Here is a 17,916-nt window from a genome sequence, read left to right as displayed (position 1 = left end):
TAACTTAAAGCATGTATAGTTTTATTGAAAAGGCTTTCCCTTAATAAATACAGCGCTAGCTTTCATTTACTCCCGAGAGTGAACCTGTGATGTCTGTATGTAATATGGAAATATGGCATTTTTGCAGTTTTTTGCATTTTTAATTAATATTAGACACAAGAGAGCATTATACATTTGCAAAAATACTCTCAGGGAAACACAGTATAAGCATATTATGAAAGGTTTCTTTTTTAAAAAAAGCAGAACTCCCCCCCCCCCTTAATATATCTATGGTCTTACCATCTTCTTCCATGAATGGAGCTATTGTGGCTAGTTTCCAAATGCCACCTCATAACTGAAGCTGCTATTTGTCTTAGGAGAGAAGCTGTCACTGGTGTTAATGGCAGTTTTCTTCCTGGAATGAACAGCAGCTGAGGGTGGGTGTGATTTCGTAATGATCACAGCAGAGGGGAGAAAGAGTTAAAATCCTCCTCTCAGTTCAAGGTCTTTATTCTCTCTCACACACAGTGTCAATGGTGGGAGGCAGCAGCTGGGGAATCGCCAGGGAAACACAGCTCAGAGCCCAGATTGGTCGTGGGGCAACAATGAGTGATCAGAGGGAGAAGAGGGGCAAACATGGGAGGAGGTGTCAGAAGCTAAAGAGTTAACAGGGTTTAGTGAGCAAGAAGAGGCTGTGGCAGAGAGCAGTCCAGAAGCAGGAGAGGCGGGGTGAGTGTGTCAAGAGGCAGAATGGAGGCAGACTGCTGAAAAAGCCAGGGAGTCTCCCCCTCCTGCTGCAACCAGCTCCCCTCCGCCCTGGTCTCCCAGAACACCCTGAGCAGACCTTGTTTTCTCTAATAAAATGTTAACTTCATGTACTTTGTGTGAGTTATTGCTGGCTGGCTCCCTGGCGTACATGGTATAAAGATGAACAGTAACTGCACATTTTAATGTATTGTCCAGCTTGGCCGTAACAAATCACAGTTTCTTGATTAGGTATAGGCTGAAGCTCTCATATACGCATAGTTCAGACCTTCTGAAGAAAAGTCTCAATTTAGATTCCCCTCCCCAATACTTTACACAAGAAAAGGAAACGTCACAAGATAAAGGTGGATGTGACTCTGAACCTGGGAGCAAGAGGTGCAGAATAATTTTTTCTTTGATCCTTTCAAAGTTGTTAGCATTGTTGCATCAATTGCTCTACAGAGTCCTTTCCCTGAGACCAGATGCAGTATGGGAATGGCATTGACGAAGCAGCTCCAACTTCTCCCTAAACATTAGAAATCCACAAGGGGGAAAAAGATGAATAAATTAGGATTCATTAATATCCTATTCGATTTGCCTCAATTATTATTGCAGCAACTCCCATCCTACCATTTTGTCCCTGTTTAGTCATAATCTAGGCTAGCTTGCTACATTATCCCATATGTAGGATACACGATGAAAGGTAAATAGGAACATAAGTTATCATAGCCATGAGCAACCAAGAAAACGTCAGGAAACACTTGTCTTTGCGTACCTTCATATTCATTGCAATTATTCCAAGTTCAAACATATTTTCCTTTCCTGTTCGCTGGAGGATATCCTGGACAACAGTCTGGCATGCATCCATGGGAGACAAGCCCTGAAAGGTAAACAAAACCTAAAACAAGTTTCTTTTGCCACTCATTTCTATTCTGTGTATCTAAGGAAGTTTTCATTCCTGCCCTCTCAATGCTGCTTACATTGACCAACAGACCAAGATGTAAAAGCAGATGCACATTGTTCTTCATTTTATCTGTTTATACATTAAATCACACAGTACACTGCAAGGCATAATTTGGACTGTTCAACAGAGGGCAACGTAAGGATTACAACTCTGCAGAAAATGCCACAAGGACATTCTGTGGCAATTTCAGTGATCAGGAGCATGTGCCAGGATTTATTTGTGCAAGAAGAATTCTTATATTAGAACTCAAATCCTTATCTCAGAATTCTGCTGCCGATCAATGGATTGCCACCACCTCTAACAAATCGGTGAAACGTATCTAGTCCCTCTATGATTGGTTTGCAGGACTGGTCTCATAAGGGTCCGTAAGAAAGTGGTCTAGTGAACAGAACTTCCTAACAGAGCCTCGCTTTCTTGTATTAAGAGGGCTGGGTAAAAGTTTTAACAGGGCTGGCAAGCTTCCATGAACAGACAAGGGACAGAATGTTTTACATATAAAGTGCTAGAGTCTAGCCTGCACCCTCTTCAGCACTCTGTCCTCAGCTTTAACTGGCTAACTTTGACTACAGTGGTACTTCAGGTTACATATGCTTCAGGTTACATACGCTTCAGGTTACAGACTCCACTAATCCAGAAATAGTGCTTCAGGTTAAGAACTTTGCTTCAGGATGAGAACAGAAATCAGGCTCCGGCGGCGCGGCGGCACCATTAGCTAAAGTGGTGCTTCAGGTTAAGAACAGTTTCAGGTTAAGTTCAGACCTCTGGAACTAATTAAGTACTTAACCTGAGGTATCACTGTACTGATGTTTTCAGCTTCTGCCTACCATTTGGCCTATCTTTCTGCTCTTTTCAATCACCTATGCCAGAGGTATGTTCCTTGAAAGGGACTGCTGCCACAAGCAATTTCTTTAGAGAGTCTACACCACCCTCTTCTCTAGCAGGAGGCTTCAATCATTTCTAGTCAACACATTATGGTTGAAAACCACTTCCCTTGCCCTTACTAGCTAGTCCAGGGGTAGGCAAACTAAGGCCCAGGGGCCGGATCAGGCCATATTGGCTTCTAAATGCAGCCCGTGGACGGTCCGGAAATCAGCGTGTTTTTACATGAGTAGAATGTGTGCTTTTATTTAAAATGCACCTCTGGGTTATTTGTGGGGCATAGGAATTTTTTCATTCCCCCCCCCCCCATATAGTCTGACGAACTGTGGACCAGCCCATGGCTACAAAAGTTTGCTGACCCCTGAGCTAGTCTCTCTTCCTCTCCTCTCTCCCAGTGATGCTCTTAATGTTAGTGCTTCAAAGTAGGCATGCTTGAAACCCACTGATGACATACCTGTTTCATTAACAGGGCTGCATGAAAACAAGGACAGAAACACATAATCTTGTCTCCATCCCCAGTAGCTGATGGGTTAAAAAAAGATTTACTTGTGAATAAGTGTTCTGTGTTAACTTCTGGAAATAAGAAAACAGAATTGCAATGCATCTACATACAAATCACTCTTCTATCACACATTGTTAGAGTAGGACAATGTTGTCTGGTTTCAGTGGATAATACCAAGAGAGAAACACTTCGACTAGACTGTTCCCAAAGTATATTTTCTTGTAATCTCTGTATTGTCTTGGATTTAGTAGCTTGTACAGTGCTACCTCAGGTTACATACGCTTCAGGTTGCATACACTTCAGGTTACAGACTCCGCTAACCCAGAAATAATGTTTCAGGTTAAGAACTTTGCTTCAGGATGCGAACAGAAATCGTGCTCCGGCGGCGTGGTGGCAGCAGGAGGCCCCATTAGCTACAGTGGTGCTTCAGGTTAAGAACAGTTTCAGGTTAAGTACGGACCTCTGGAACGAATTCAGTACTTAACCTGAGGTACCACTGTATCACAATGGCAAAAATCGCCTCCAGTCAGATAAATTTTACAAAACCTGTGTTGTTTTCCACCCCATGCTTTTAGGAAATAGAGACTGAGGCTGCAAACCAAGGCAAACAGGTAGAAGCAACAGTAACTATAATGAGGCTTACTTCTGAGTAAACTAGAATAGGATTGCACTGTAAGGCTGCAAACCTACACACACTATGGTAAATCCTGCTGAACCGAATGGTGCTTATACTGTAGCAGAGACACACAGGATTGCAATGTAAAAGGTTTATGTGACACTGTGGTTGATGAGTAATTTTGGCGGGCTAGCAACACTCAGCTATGAAACTCACAGGCCAGTCACTCACTCTCTGCCTAACTGACCTCACAGCCTTATTGTGAGGATAAAATGGGGGGGAGGACTCCTATGTAAACCACCTTGAAGTCCTTGAGGAAAAGTGGGATATAAATGTAATAAATAACAAACAGATAACATTTGCAATTATGGCTGGGATACTTTTTTTGCAATAAACGTTTGTGCATGATCCTTATTCATCCCTCAAAACGCTTTAGGTGAATGTTTATTTCTAAGAACTAAAAAGCCAAACAGTTCTTAGCAGTTATCCAAGCAGCTTGGAAACAGGTGTGACAGTTTTGCTAAGCCCTTGCTAGAGCAACAGAAAATACTAGCATTAGCATAACAAGGTTAGTGCAAGAGATTAGGATAGGTGTTTAAAAAAAAAATTAAAAGGAAAGAGGCTACAGGGTATTCCTATTTTAATTAGCCAAGGTATGAAATTGTAACAACAGGCTATGTACAGGGGAACCAATAAGCCTACATATTTCATGTCTCTCCCTCTTTTTTTGGAGGGGAGGACTAATGTTTCCTGTGTTTATCGGCAGATATCGCTGCAATAATGATTTCTTCAACATTCCAGTTTCCTTTTGACTGACTTCAAGGGCACGACAAAGCTACAGGAAACTGCCTTGCACAGACTATGAACGGGCAAATCTGTCCATTTTGGTTTCTCCGTTTCTTATTTTTCTAATCTGAAATTCAGTTCTCAACATTTCCAAATCGGTTTGCAATGGGTTTTTTTCCTTAAAAAAAGTCCTCATACTTGCATACTTGCAAACTAGTTTTCCCTAATATAATGCAATGCCATGCATACAAACATACATACACACACATTATATGCACACTTTAGATGTATTTTATAATATAGGTAAAAGTAAAGGTACCCCTGACCATTAGGTCCAGTCGCGGATGACTCTGGGGTTGTGGTGCTCAACATGAGCTCAGCAAAACAGAATCTTGATCTGGGAAGCAGGAAGATGGCCTGAAGTGTTTAGAACCCTTTAAAATTGAAAAGTGGACAATTAAACTACCGGCAGGATAAACTCTAAAAGAACCTGGAGTAAAAATTAACATCAAGGACGTTAACTGGTTCATGGGAGATTTCAGCTCTAGATATGCATGAATGTATTTAAACATAAACAGGTATGCAAATCTTTTAATTATCACTACTAATACATACCTACTGCAGCTCCTACCTAGAAAGAAAGAAAGATATTACTTTGGAAGTGGCATGATCTGGATTAATTATTCTCAGAGCCATAAAGAAATTGACAGCACCCCCCACTCAGCTCTCTTAGTCTTAATTCCCCTTGTTTACTGATGCACACCCACCAAAACCGAAAGTCAGTTGCCCTGTTGTTATCTTTCCATTCAGCAGCCTAACAGCCCATGGATAGAAGCTGTTCTTTATCCTGTTGGTACAACTAATCATGCTTCTTTATCTTCTACCGGAGGGCAGGAGATCAAGAAAGTGCCGGCCAGGGTGTGAATCATTCCTGAGAATTTTCCTCACTCTCCTGAGGCGAAGTTCTTCCGCTATTTCACCCAGTGGATTCACGGGACAGCCCATAGTATCTTGTGCTGTATTCACCACCCTCTGTAGGAACTTCCTATCAGATGATGTCAAACCAGCGTACTACACTGTGATGCAGTATGAAAGGACACTTTTTATTGTGGACTGGTAGAAGGAGATCATCAAATGTTGATTGACAACATTGTAGAGTTGGGTCATTCTAGTCCAATCCCTGAAATACAGGAATCCCAACTAAAGCATCCATGCCAGGTGGACATTCAACCTCTGCTTAAAAACCTCCAAAGAAGGAGAGTCCACAACCTCTAGAGAGAGACCAGGTGTATGATCGGGAAAAAAAGGAATTATCACTTCACTCACAGGGAAAATTCTTTCATCCTTTTTTGTTTGTTCACATTACTCTATTGACATTTATGCAAATTGTGTCCATGGTCTAATGAAACTGAGCAAAAGACAACATGCAAAATGTTCAGAGTGGTTTTGAAACTAACCAGGTGTCACATATTTGCTTTGTTGTCAAGTAAATGCAACTGGCTTCCACTTCTACAAGGTCATCCTAAAAAATGGCAATGGATGGAAACAATTTTGGTTGTTAAGGCTGCAATCCTTTGCACACCTGACCAGAAAGTAAGCCCCAGTGACCACAGCAAGACTTACGTCTCAGTAAAGATGTAAAGGATTGTGTGGCAAGGCTCTTTCCTACCTTGAACTGTTTTCTATACTTGTGTGTTTTTAGTAACTATATTTCTTTAATGAAATATGTATACCGCCCGTCATCCACAGATCACAGGGCAGTTCACAACATAAAAATACGAAACACATAATAAAATAAAAGCAAAAGAAGCCAATAACCCTTTTTTCCACAGACACATTTAAATGAATAGTAATATTAATCAGCCAAATGCCTGGTTGAAGAGAAACTTCTGAATATTTGTGTTTCTATACACTTCTTAAATATAACAAAATCAATATTACTAACTGTTCCAGAGATACCTGTGTGATCACATAACTATTGCTGACAGTGGAGTGGGAAATACTGTTACTACTCAAGTTACTTTTTAGGAGTTTTATGGTTGACTCCTTGTTTCTAAATGCTGTATCCTACTGCCATTCCTATGCTCCATATAATTTATCTTGGCATACCTCTTTATCAGCATACAGCCCACATCCCGGCATCGGAGAATCTCCCACTCTTCCTGGATATTTAAATGGTGCTCCAGAAGTAGAAACCCCTAAACATATTTTTTTTTCAAATCAGTAAAATATTGGTAGTTATTCTGATAGCAATAGAAAAATAGTTACATGAGATAGCGGAAATGATGGAGCTAACTGAATCATTATCTTTTACAGTGGTGCCTCGCAAGACGAAAATAATCCGTTCCGCGAGTCTCTTCGTCTAGCGGTTTTTTCGTCTTGCGAAGCAACCCGATTAGCGGATTAGCGCTATTAGCGGTTTAGCGGCTATTAAAGGCTTAGCGGCTTAGCGGCTAAAAGGCTATTAGCGGCTTAGCGGCTTAGAAAAAGGGGGGGGAGCGAAAAAAATCGCAAGACTCGCAAGACGCTTTCGTCTTGCGAAGCAAACCCATAGGGAAATTCGTCTTGCGAAGCGCATCGAAAAATGGAAAACCCTTTCGTCTAGCGGGTTTTTCGTCTTGCGAGGCATTCGTCTTGCGGGGCACCACTGTATTCACCACAAACACACACCTCACTATCTTTCATGGGTTTGGTTTATATCCTCGGTGAAAAACTGTCAAATGACACAGCTTCTCTGCTAATGAATTCTGCTGTAGTCACTGACTGTGAATGTTACGCAGTGCTAACAATTGTAACCAAGCTCTATTTTTTTAAGAGTTCGTAAGTCCCCTTTAAATACTAACACAGATGGATGTTTCTCATGATAGATTCTGCTTCCTTCTCCCCTCTAATAAAGCAAGTGTATTATTTCCCTTCCTGTAAATGATGAGAAGACCCACACAGCTAATTAGCAGCAGTTGTCTAACATAAGGCAGGGATGAAACTCATTATTTATTTTGTTTATGCTGCTCCCTCTTACCAACTGTTATATTTCCAAAGGTATCCAAGGCAATCAAACCTAATGAAATGACAAAAATAGAATAATAGAATTAACTTACCAAGCAACACTAGGAATATTGCTTCAAATAACAGTCTCTGTTAGCTATTGAAATTTTATAATTTCCCCATTTAAAAAAATACAGGAATATTTATCTGAAATTTCCTAGACAACAGAGTGAAACCCTCATTTCATCCCAAGTCTGCTATACTGTCACCTTGCAACTTAGAAAGGACTCTAATAATATGGGTGAGTGCACTGTAGAATTCAATAGAGTGGTACCTCGGGTTAAGAACTTAATTCGTTCCAGAGGTCCGTTCTTAACCTGAAACAGTTCTTAACCTGAGGCATGCTTTCGCCTCCTGCTGCCGCTGCACCGCAATTTCTGTTCTTATCCTGGGGCAAAGTTCTTAACCTGGAGCAACCACTTCCTGGTTAGCGGAGTCTGTAACCCGAAGTGTCTGTAACCCGAAGTGTCTGTAACCCGAGGTACCACTGTATTGTTAAAAAACCCCAAGCATGTGGTTATGATATCTGGAACAAAGAGAGATCCAGGTAAAAGACGTATATATTGCATAAATTCTGTACTAGTATACTTGTTAACCAACCCTTCCACTTGGAGAGGGTAGCCGTGGGGAACGTGGGGGCAGAGAAGTCTGCTTCTGATGCCCCTGTTACATGCATTAACCCAGAATCATGTTTAACTAGTATCACTGCGATATGTGATCTTAAAATTATCTGAATATTTTGGATTACTATGAGATTGTTTATATACGTACATTCAGGCATATTGTACAGGTACTAAGCATCTGCCAGTGTAAACAATTAATTGTCATAATTTCTACTGAAACATCTTTTCAGACATCACTTTACAAACCTAGATGTCAAGCAACTGCATTTAGATTATCTTTCAATTTTTATGTGCTGCCTAGCACACAATAACTATTTGAGAGGCTAAACCTGGTGCTGTTTTAGAACCAGCAGAAATATCAAACCCAACACCAAATTTCCATGAGTCCTTGATGATTTTTGGGAACATAATAGCAGTTTGTGTTATAGAACCATCATTATCTGCTCTTTATTGTGCACTACTGCCTCTGGCCAAACCGGCCTTGCAAGTGTTTATAAGGCTTTAAGTTGCATTCTGGAAACAGCCAAAGCAAGTCTCAATAAATGTGGCACTGCTGAAAAAGAGAGCGCGGTAGTTTTGATGTGATTTCACAGATGCGTACAGTGGTACCCCGCAAGACGAATGCCTCGCAAGACGGAAAACCTGCAAGACGAAAGGGTTTTCTGTTTTGGAGGTGCTTCGCAAGCCGAATTTCCCTATGGGCTTGCATCGCAAGACGAAAGCCCATAGGGAAATGCTGGCGGTCGGGAGCAAAGACTTTCGCCCACAGCCGGCCTTCAGAAGAGGACCTCTTCTGAAGGCCGGCGGGGGGCAAAAGTCTTTGCTCCCCCCCGCCTGCCTTCCCCTCGCCTGCCCCGGGCGATCTTAAAATGCTGGCGGGCGGGAGCGAAGCGTTCGCTGCCAACCCCCAGCATTTTAAAATCTCCCCGGGACAGCAGGGGAGATTTTAAAATGCTGGGTGTCGGGAGCGAAGCGTTCGCTGCTGACCCCCAGCATTTTAAAATCTCCCCGGAACAGCAGAGAAGTCTCTGCTGTCCCGGGGATATTTTAAAATGCTGGGTGTCGGGAGCGAAGCATTCGCTGCCGACCCCCAGCATTTTAAAATCTCCCCGTGTCCTGGGGAGATTTTAAAATGCTGGGGGTTGGCAACGAATGCTTCGCTCCCGACCCCCAGCATTTTAAAACGCTGTTCCGAAGCGGGGCGGGGGGGGGCGGGAACACCTGCCCCAGCCGCCCCACTTCGGAACGCTGTTCCGAAGCGGGGCGGGGGGCGGGAACACCTGCCCCCGCCGCCCCTCTTCGGAACGCTGTTCCGAAGCGGGGGGGGGGGGACGGAACACCTGCCCCAGCCGCTCCACTTCGGAACGCTGTTCCGAAGCGGGGCGGGGGGGCGGGAACACCTGCCCCAGCCGCCCCACTTCGTAACACTGTTCCGAAGTGGGGCGGGGGGCGGGAACACCTTCTGAAGGCGGGCGGGGGGCGAAAGTCTTTGTCCCCCCTGCCTGCCTTCCCAGGGGCTTTTAAATCGCCCCGGACAGCGGAGAAGTCCTCCGCTGTCCAGTGCGATTTTAAAATGCCACCCGCCAGCATTTTAAGATCGCCTGGACAGCGGAGAAGTCCTCCGCTGTCCCGGGGTTTTTTAAAATGCTGGGGGTGGGAAGAAAAGCCCTTGCCCCCCCCCAGCCTTCAGAAGAGGTCCGGGGACAGACTGTCCCCGCACCTGGTCTGAAGGCGGTTTCCCTAGGAACGCATTAATTGATTTTCAATGCATTCCTATGGGAAACCGTGCATCGCAAGACGAAAAACTCGCAAAACAAAGAGACTTGCGGAACGAATTAATTTCGTCTTGCGAGGCACCACTGTATTGGACTGTCTTCATCCCAAGAAAAATGCTGCATTTCTTCCATCCTAAATATGCAGAACACTTTTGGAACAAAGTTATTGTTTTTAAATCTAAAGTATTTATCAATATACAGTTCTTGAGGTCTTTAAAAAGAAAAGTTCAACATCTCCCTGAGAGAAATTTAATAGAATCTTCTGTTTCAATGGAAGACAGCAGCGACAAATGAATTGAGAAAGGGTTCCCTGAATGTTCAAAGTGGCTACAATAGGAAAACACAGCCTAAGATACTTCTCTTCTCCTACCCCTCCTATTCATTACATTAATAGTGATGACTCTTTCAATCCTAGATCAGGACTTGTGCCACATCTTAACAATAAAGGGGAAATGGTAGCTGTTCCATAGAAATGTTTGTGCGCTGCTAGCTTCACCACTTCTGTTGTGCATATCTAACATGGGAATATGTATGTAAACAGTGAATTTTTTTAAGAAGGTGGAAGATTTACCCTTAAATTAATTTTTAAAACCCTGTGATTCTACCTACTGTACTTGGGAGTGACACTGGACTCATTTTCAAACAAACTTGCATAAGATTGGAAGGCAACTGCTCACAGTTGTTCTGTCAACTGGATATTTACAATGTCACTTTGAGGCTGAAATCATTTACTCACTTACCTGGGAGTAAGACTCACTGAAATCAATGTGGCTTATTCTTTTTCCCCTTTTTATGTGGCTTATTCTGAGTAGACATGTATAGGATTGCACTATAAGGCTTAGATCCTATCCTAAGCACCCTCAGAGCCAATGTATTTGTGTTGTCTCTTGTAATGGAGATGGTAGACACAATTGCTAGAGCTGGAATAATTGCCAGGTGATTTTCAATTATTTCAAGGCAGAAATTAAATACCTTTTCCTAGCCACCATTTCCTTTAAATCCAACCTTAACAGTTTTCTTATAGCTTTTATTAAGCCATAGCACCCTCTTGAGGCTGAACAAAGAACAGGATGTACAAACCTTTGCAGGATACTGAATAGGGCAACATTTTCTGGAATGGAATGCCCAGTAATGCAATAGGCAGAAGAATTCCTAACCTAGATTTCTGTAGGCCCTCAAGTAAAAAGATCTAGCAACAAGTTCTATTTACTTCCTGTTGGTCCCCTGGCCACTGAAAGTGAAATTATTAGGATGAATTAGAGAGCATGCTATACAGTGGTGCCTCGCAAGACGAAAAGAATCCGTTCTGTGATTCTCTTCGTCTAGCGGTTTTTTCGTCTTGCGAAGCAAGCCCATTGACGGATTAGCGGCTTAGCGCTATTAGCGGCTTATCGGATCAGCTGATAAGCGGCTTAGCAGCTTAGAAAAAGGTTGGGGGAAGGAAAAAAAACCCGTAGGAACTTGCAAGACATTTTCGTCTTGCGAAGCAAGCCCATAGGAGATTCGTTTTGCGAAGCACCTCCAAAACGGAAAACTCTTTCGTCTAGCGAGTTTTCCGTCTTGCGAGGCATTTGTCTTGCGGGGCACCACTGTACTCTATGATCTCAAGGCAGCTCCCTGAATTTTCCAGGCACCATGTCACTTATATTGAAGCTTTCTTGATATTCTATGCTTACTAAAAAGGGGCTACATTTAAACTAGAGATGTATGTCAGGCAGAAAAGAAACCATGCCCATACACACTGTCATCTGAGAAAGACAATATCTATTTGCTGCAGCCTTCTGCACATGTTCACATCTTCATTGAGATAGGTGTAGATGCTGCTGTCATGCATGACACACTACATGAAGAACCACATGCTTGGCTATAAGGAAATGGAATATGTAGGAAATTACCATGCTGGAATCAGCCCATATTGTTTCCAAAACTTAGATTAATTCCTGTATTATTTCAGAAAGTCTGTAAAAGTTGCCAGTTAATACATAAGAATTAATTAACCGCAGCATCTTATGTACCTGTAAGTTCTTGGTAGCATAAACATACAACTAGAAAATGGCAAGTTAATGTCTCCACAATTACAAAAAGAAGACCCAGCATGTCCCATAAAAGTGTTCTTTTAAAAAAATATTACTTACCCAATGTATCATGTTTCTTCAAGCTCTTTCCCTTTTCTAAATATTCCTACAGATAAGATAAGACCAAAATGAATTGTGCTATCAAATGCCACCCATTTGTAATTATAGTTCCCCCCCAGTAGAAATCTGTGAAGTAAGCAGAATGTATCTTCTTACGTATAAGTAACATCCAGAAGTTGTATCTGAAACATAGTTTCTTTCAAAGGATTAATCCTAAATTGTATGTGGGTTCAGTGGGAGAAATGGTTGGGCTCTTCTGATCATTCTGTCAGCGCAAGCATTGTCGGCTTGCTAGACAGAACAATCTCCACTCTCCTCCTCCCATGTGCTGTTCCACAGGTTCTCCAAACACCCCAGAGCCAATTTTTGGGGTGGGGGCACACAGGGGGGAAACACTGATGTCATTAGTTGAATTCCACCCTCAATCTTGGGACTATTCTAAGGGCTGGCAACTCACAGCCCATGGCCACTGGCAGGGGTTTTCCAATGCATTAAGAAGCAGCATAACTTCCCAGCTAGTTTCATGCCAGGTGAGATGAGGAAACGTTAACTTTAGAAAGGAGAAATAAGCAGAATTTCAATCTATTTTTCTCTCCTTTCCAAGCCACCCATAGCTGATCCTTCCTCAGCAGTCAGCGTGAACATATGCCATTGTCCATGCAGTTGTGAAGCACTTTGGCCAACAGAATATTAGTAGTCAGTTAATCTGAATTCTATTTCTGACTATCTGATGCATGACATTTTGAAAATGTCACATTAGGTGCCCCCTTTGTTGTTTGAAATGACTTCAAAGAGACTTCTTGATGATTCATGAGAGTCAGGGGTGCTCAGAACATCTGCAAGGATATTTATTCCTAATGTGAATTATTCTACTACTGCATAAATAAACTCACATCACTATTGCTCCAAAGTAGAGTGTTACCTGATAAGCTTCTGTACTTTGCTCACTCATCATACTTCGGTTATCTTCCACAGTGAAGCCTTGGTCTTTTGCAAAAGCCACAGCACCATCCCCAACCAGAAAACTGTGTGGAGTTTCTTCCATGACCTTACGTGCTACAGCGAGAGGAGTTCCAATTCTTTATCAGCAGAAAGAATATAATTTCAGAAGGGGTTTGTTCCATATATACTTTTAAAGAACTGAGTTCGATGATTAAATGCAATGATAAAAATTATGAAGAGCTAAACTATTAGGCTCTAAGGAATTAAAAAATATATGTGAAAAAGCATAATTAAAAAATAATAATCTTAGAGTTTTTGGTGCCGGGCTGGTGACCTCTGACGCATAGCAAGGTATAATACATACCCATGCAAGGCTGCCACAGCTCCAAAACGCCCAGGTTGTCCTTCCATTACTGCTGCATCACATTGGATTATGCCCTGTTTATTTGGGTAGCCTCCCCGTCCTACTACAAAACGTCCTGTTTTCTCATCGTTCTCAATATCTGAAAACATTTTTTAAGAAAAAAAGTGTTTTAAAACCTTTTATTTCTATAGCTATATCCTTGAGCACATTCAAAGCACATTTTCTCCCTCAAAGAATTCTGGGTACAGTACTGTTGTTAAGGGTTGCTGGGAATTGTAACTTTGTGAGTGGAAAACTACAGCATCCAGAATTCTTTAAAAGGAAAATGTTATATTAGCATTTGAAAATTAGCATTCAAAGGTATCCAGTGTGCGACAGTTAACCATTAATGTATGATTGACAGCATGTGCTTTAATAAGCTAGGTGTTTGTATTTTTATTTTTGACCTGGTTGGAAAACAGTATTTTCCATGATGGACCGATATTAATGATAGTACATAACTATTGGTTAAAGGACAGTTAGTCCTGAATTCATCTCAGTTACATACAGTGCTTTTTTCTGGGTGCGTACCATTCATACAAAAAGAAGAAATTGTCACAAATCCTTTCTATGTGGCAGTCATATTTGTGGTGCATCACCTTTACATATCTGCCATCTTTATTTTGATCAGCTAGGTGGACAATATTGACATCTTATGTCATTCATATGCCAGTAGATATAGCATGAAACAGTAACCTTTATAAGTAAGGTAAAGGACCTCTGGATGGTTAAGTCCTGTCGAATTCTACTATGGGGTGTGGCACTCATCTCCACTTTCAGGTAGAGGGAGCAGGTGTTTGTCCGAAGACAGCTTTCTGGGTCATGTGGCCAGCAGGACTAAACCACTTCTGGTGCAACGGAATATCATGACGAAAGCCAGAGCACATGGAAATACTAGTTACCTTTACATAAGTTATGTTAGCTACAGCCACAGTACTTTCACTGTTGGTATGCTGGGATATACATTTGGCTGTTTTTTTGTTGCAGAAACTGAGGGGGAGAGGGACCATAGCCGGCGGTTGTTCCCCTAGAAAAATAGGTGCTGGTACCCACCATGAAATTGTTGCAGTAAGTGCCACACTTTTTTAACAACAACAAAAGAGCTGCCGATACTACGTATCCTTGGAAAAAGCAGTGCCCATAGCGCACCATTGGAGTAGGCATCTCTCCTATCACATTGTTTTTTAAATCATGGGGGGGGGGGGGGAGTCTTAAACCCTTTCAGATTGAAGCCTCGAGTCCCAAGCCTTGAGTCTCAAACAAAAGAATTGGACCCTTAATATTTTGTTGTACATACAGTGGTGCCTCGCAAGATGAAAATAATCCGTTCCGCGAGTCTCTTCGTCTAGCGGTTTTTTCATCTTGCGAAGCAACCCTATTAGCGGCTTAGCGGATTAGCGCTATTAGCGGCTTAGCGGCTATTAGCGGCTTAGCGGCTAAAAGGCTATTAGCGGCTTAGCGGCTTAGAAAAAGGGGGGGGGAGCGAAAAAAATCGCAAGACTCACAAGACGTTTTCGTCTTGCGAAGCAAGCCCATAGGGAAATTCGTCTTGCGAAGCGCATCGAAAAACAGAAAACCCTTTTGTCTAGCGGGTTTTTCGTCTTGCGAGGCATTCGTCTTGCGGGGCACCACTGTATCCAAATTTCTCTCCGCCCATGCTTTACACATAGTCTTTGACAAGTGAGATATCAGTATATCTCTATATCTCTATATGGGCCCACCCTGCTATTCCGATAGTAAATTTTTAAAAGCTGGTTTTGATATTGTTGTAACCCTCAGCGCGTTGAAGGATGGTTAAGAAATCCAATAAATTATAGGATTGCAGTGTGGGAAGGGACCACAAGGGCGATCTAAGTCCAACCCCCTGGGTACCCAACCAGGGCCGGTGCAAGCAATCTTGCTGCCTGAGGCAAAGAGCAAGATGGCACCCTCCCTCAAGGTGCACACACACACAAGGTCAGCCCACCTGCCTTTGAACCTTGCTCCAATACACTGGTACCTCTGGTTGCAAACGGGATCTGTTTCGGAGGCCCGTTCGCAATATGAAAAGAGCGCAACCTGTAGCGGCGCGTCTGTGCACACGCGGGTCGCGATTCCCTGCTTCTGCGCATGCGTGTGACATCATTTTGTGCTTGCGAGGGGCGAAACCCGGAAGTAACATGAAGCGGACGTAACATGTGTTATGACTGTACTACAAAGGACAGCACCTTCTACTGGACCTGAGGGCATCAGGTTAGTGTGAAAGGTGTGCGGGCCCAGGTCCTGCAGCGTTCCCAGCTCTGGACATTCCTTGAACCCCAGCATCTACAGCCTAAGGTCTTAGAGGACAGCACTGATATATAGTGGACATAAGGGAAACTTACGTGGAAACTTGGGACGCGGGTGGCGCTGTGGGTAAAACCTCAGCGACTAGGACTTGCTGATCAGAAGGTTGGCAGTTCTAATCCCCGCGACGGGGTGAGCTCCCGTTGCTCGGTCACTGCTCCTGCCAACCTAGCAGTTCGAAAGCACCCCCGGGTGCAAGTAGATAAATAGGGACCGCTTACTAGCGGGAAAGTAAACGGCGTTTCCGTGTGCGGCTCTGGCTTGCCAGAGTAGCTTCGTCACGCTAGCCACGTGACCCGGAAGTGTCTGCGGACAGCGCTGGCTCCCGGCCTCTAGAGTGAGATGAGCGCACAACCCTAGAGTCTGTCAAGACTGGCCCGTACGGGCAGGGGTACCTTTACCTTTAAGGGAAACTTGGTGGAACTGAGAGAAACAGGGCTTTCCCCCAGCCAAAACTCACCAGAACTCAGTTCTGGCACCTCTCCGGTGGGCACCATTGCCGTTCTAAGAGAACGAGGGAGGTGTTCATGGTGAGCTCTGGCAACTCTTTCCCCAGAAAAATGGCACTGGAGAGAACCAATGTGACACTGTTATGTCTGGATATGAACCCAATAGGAAGGGCACAGAAGGACATACTGCAGGGGATGTTGCTTTGTATGTGAAAGAAGGTGCTGATTTGAGCAAGCTAGAAATCCCAGATAAGGGAGACTCCTCCAAAGAATTAGTGTGGGTGCTGATACCTGACTCCAGAAGTAATCTATTAATGGGGACACACTATTGACTTCCTGGAGAAAACTCTCAGGGAGATCTTGTGGTGGAGAATGGGATCGGGGAAGCATCCAAAAGATGTCACAGTAAGTAAAAAAAACTATTGATGCCCAAAAAAACTGTGCGCTAGAACAGTTGGTGAGGGAGCCCAACCAGGCTGACCCTGGACTGGCAGCACCCAGGACCTGGTGCAGGCTTCCTCAACCTCGGCCCTCCAGATGTTTCTGGCCCACAACTCCCATGATCCCTAGCTAGCAGGACCAGTGGTCAAGGGTGCTGGGAACTGTAGTCCAAAACATCTCATTTTGGGCAAAAAAAAAATGAGAGGCACAAATACAAGATGGATGACACCTGGCTTGAGAGCAGTACATGTGAAAAGGATCTAGGAGTCTTGGTTGACCACAAACTTGACATGAGCCAACAGTGTGACGCGGCAGCTAAAAAAGCCAATGCAATTCTGGGCTGCATCAATAGGAGTATAGCATCTAGATCAAGGGAAGTAATAGTGCCACTGTATTCTGCTCTGGTCAGACCTCACCTGGAGTACTGTGTCCAGTTCTGGGCACCACAGTTCAAGAAGGACACTGACAAACTGGAACGTGTCCAGAGGAGGGCAACCAAAATGGTCAAAGGCCTGGAAACGATGCCTTATGAGGAACGGCTAAGGGAGCTGGGCATGTTTAGCCTGGAGAAGAGGAGGTTAAGGGGTGATATGATAGCCATGTTCCAATATATAAAAGGATGTCACATAGAGGAGGGAGAAAGGTTGTTTTCTGCTGCTCCAGAGAAGCGGACACGGAGCAATGGATCCAAACTACAAGAAAGAAGATTCCACCTAAACATTAGGAAGAACTTCCTGACAGTAAGAGCTGTTCGACAGTGGAATTTGCTGCCAAGGAGTGTGGTGGAGTCTCCTACTTTGGAGGTCTTTAAGCAGAGGCTTGACAACCATATGTCAGGAGTGCTCTGATGGTGTTTCCTGCTTGGCAGGGGGTTGGACTCGATGTTCCAACTCTATGATTCTATGGAGGGCCGAAGGCTGGGGATGCCTGATCTACAGCCTGAGGCAGCTGCCTCACTCTGCCTCATGGGAGGGCTGGCCCGGAACGTCGCCCGTTGCTAGGCAGCGGAAAAAGGGTTTTTTGTCGTTGGTTTTTTTACTCCTTCACATTTATGATCCGTCTGTACCTGCCATGGCCTCCTGGAGGCAGTCGGTCGCTAAGCCCCCCTCGAGCAGCAGCAGCCTCATCCTCTCCACGGCCGGGCGCGAAAAGGCCCAGGTTCCCGCAGCGGCTGCCATGGCGACGCCCGAACGCGGGGCGGGGCTTCGAGGTCTTCGGGAGGCTCTGATTGGGCGGCCGGCGGCCTGTCAGTCACGGCGGGGTCACGGGCGTCGTCTTCCGCCTTCCCGCCTTCCCTTCCGGGGCTGC

At 44.0% G+C, this 17,916-nt stretch overlaps 1 protein-coding gene across 1 annotated transcript; it reads right to left on the bottom strand.

Annotated features, from left to right (window-relative positions):
• Positions 1 to 17,807, bottom strand: LOC310703170 (N(4)-(Beta-N-acetylglucosaminyl)-L-asparaginase-like). The gene is made up of 10 exons (XM_083495315.1): positions 17,675 to 17,807; positions 13,355 to 13,493; positions 12,971 to 13,127; positions 12,049 to 12,094; positions 7,490 to 7,528; positions 6,580 to 6,668; positions 5,086 to 5,101; positions 3,021 to 3,088; positions 1,499 to 1,603; positions 1 to 1,249 (listed from the first exon to the last, which is right to left on the bottom strand). Exons 1-10 carry the CDS (start codon positions 17,784 to 17,786, stop codon positions 1,157 to 1,159), a joined length of 864 nt encoding a protein of 287 aa, XP_083351441.1. The 5' UTR covers positions 17,787 to 17,807; the 3' UTR covers positions 1 to 1,156.
• Between the last annotated feature and the right edge of the window lie 109 nt (positions 17,808 to 17,916).

Source organism: Podarcis liolepis, assembly GCF_965112155.1.
Source record: "Podarcis liolepis genome assembly, chromosome: 3".
Taxonomy (NCBI): domain Eukaryota; kingdom Metazoa; phylum Chordata; class Lepidosauria; order Squamata; family Lacertidae; genus Podarcis; species Podarcis liolepis.
Note: the sequence above shows the minus strand (reverse complement) of the source record. Positions and strands in the feature narration are given on the sequence as shown.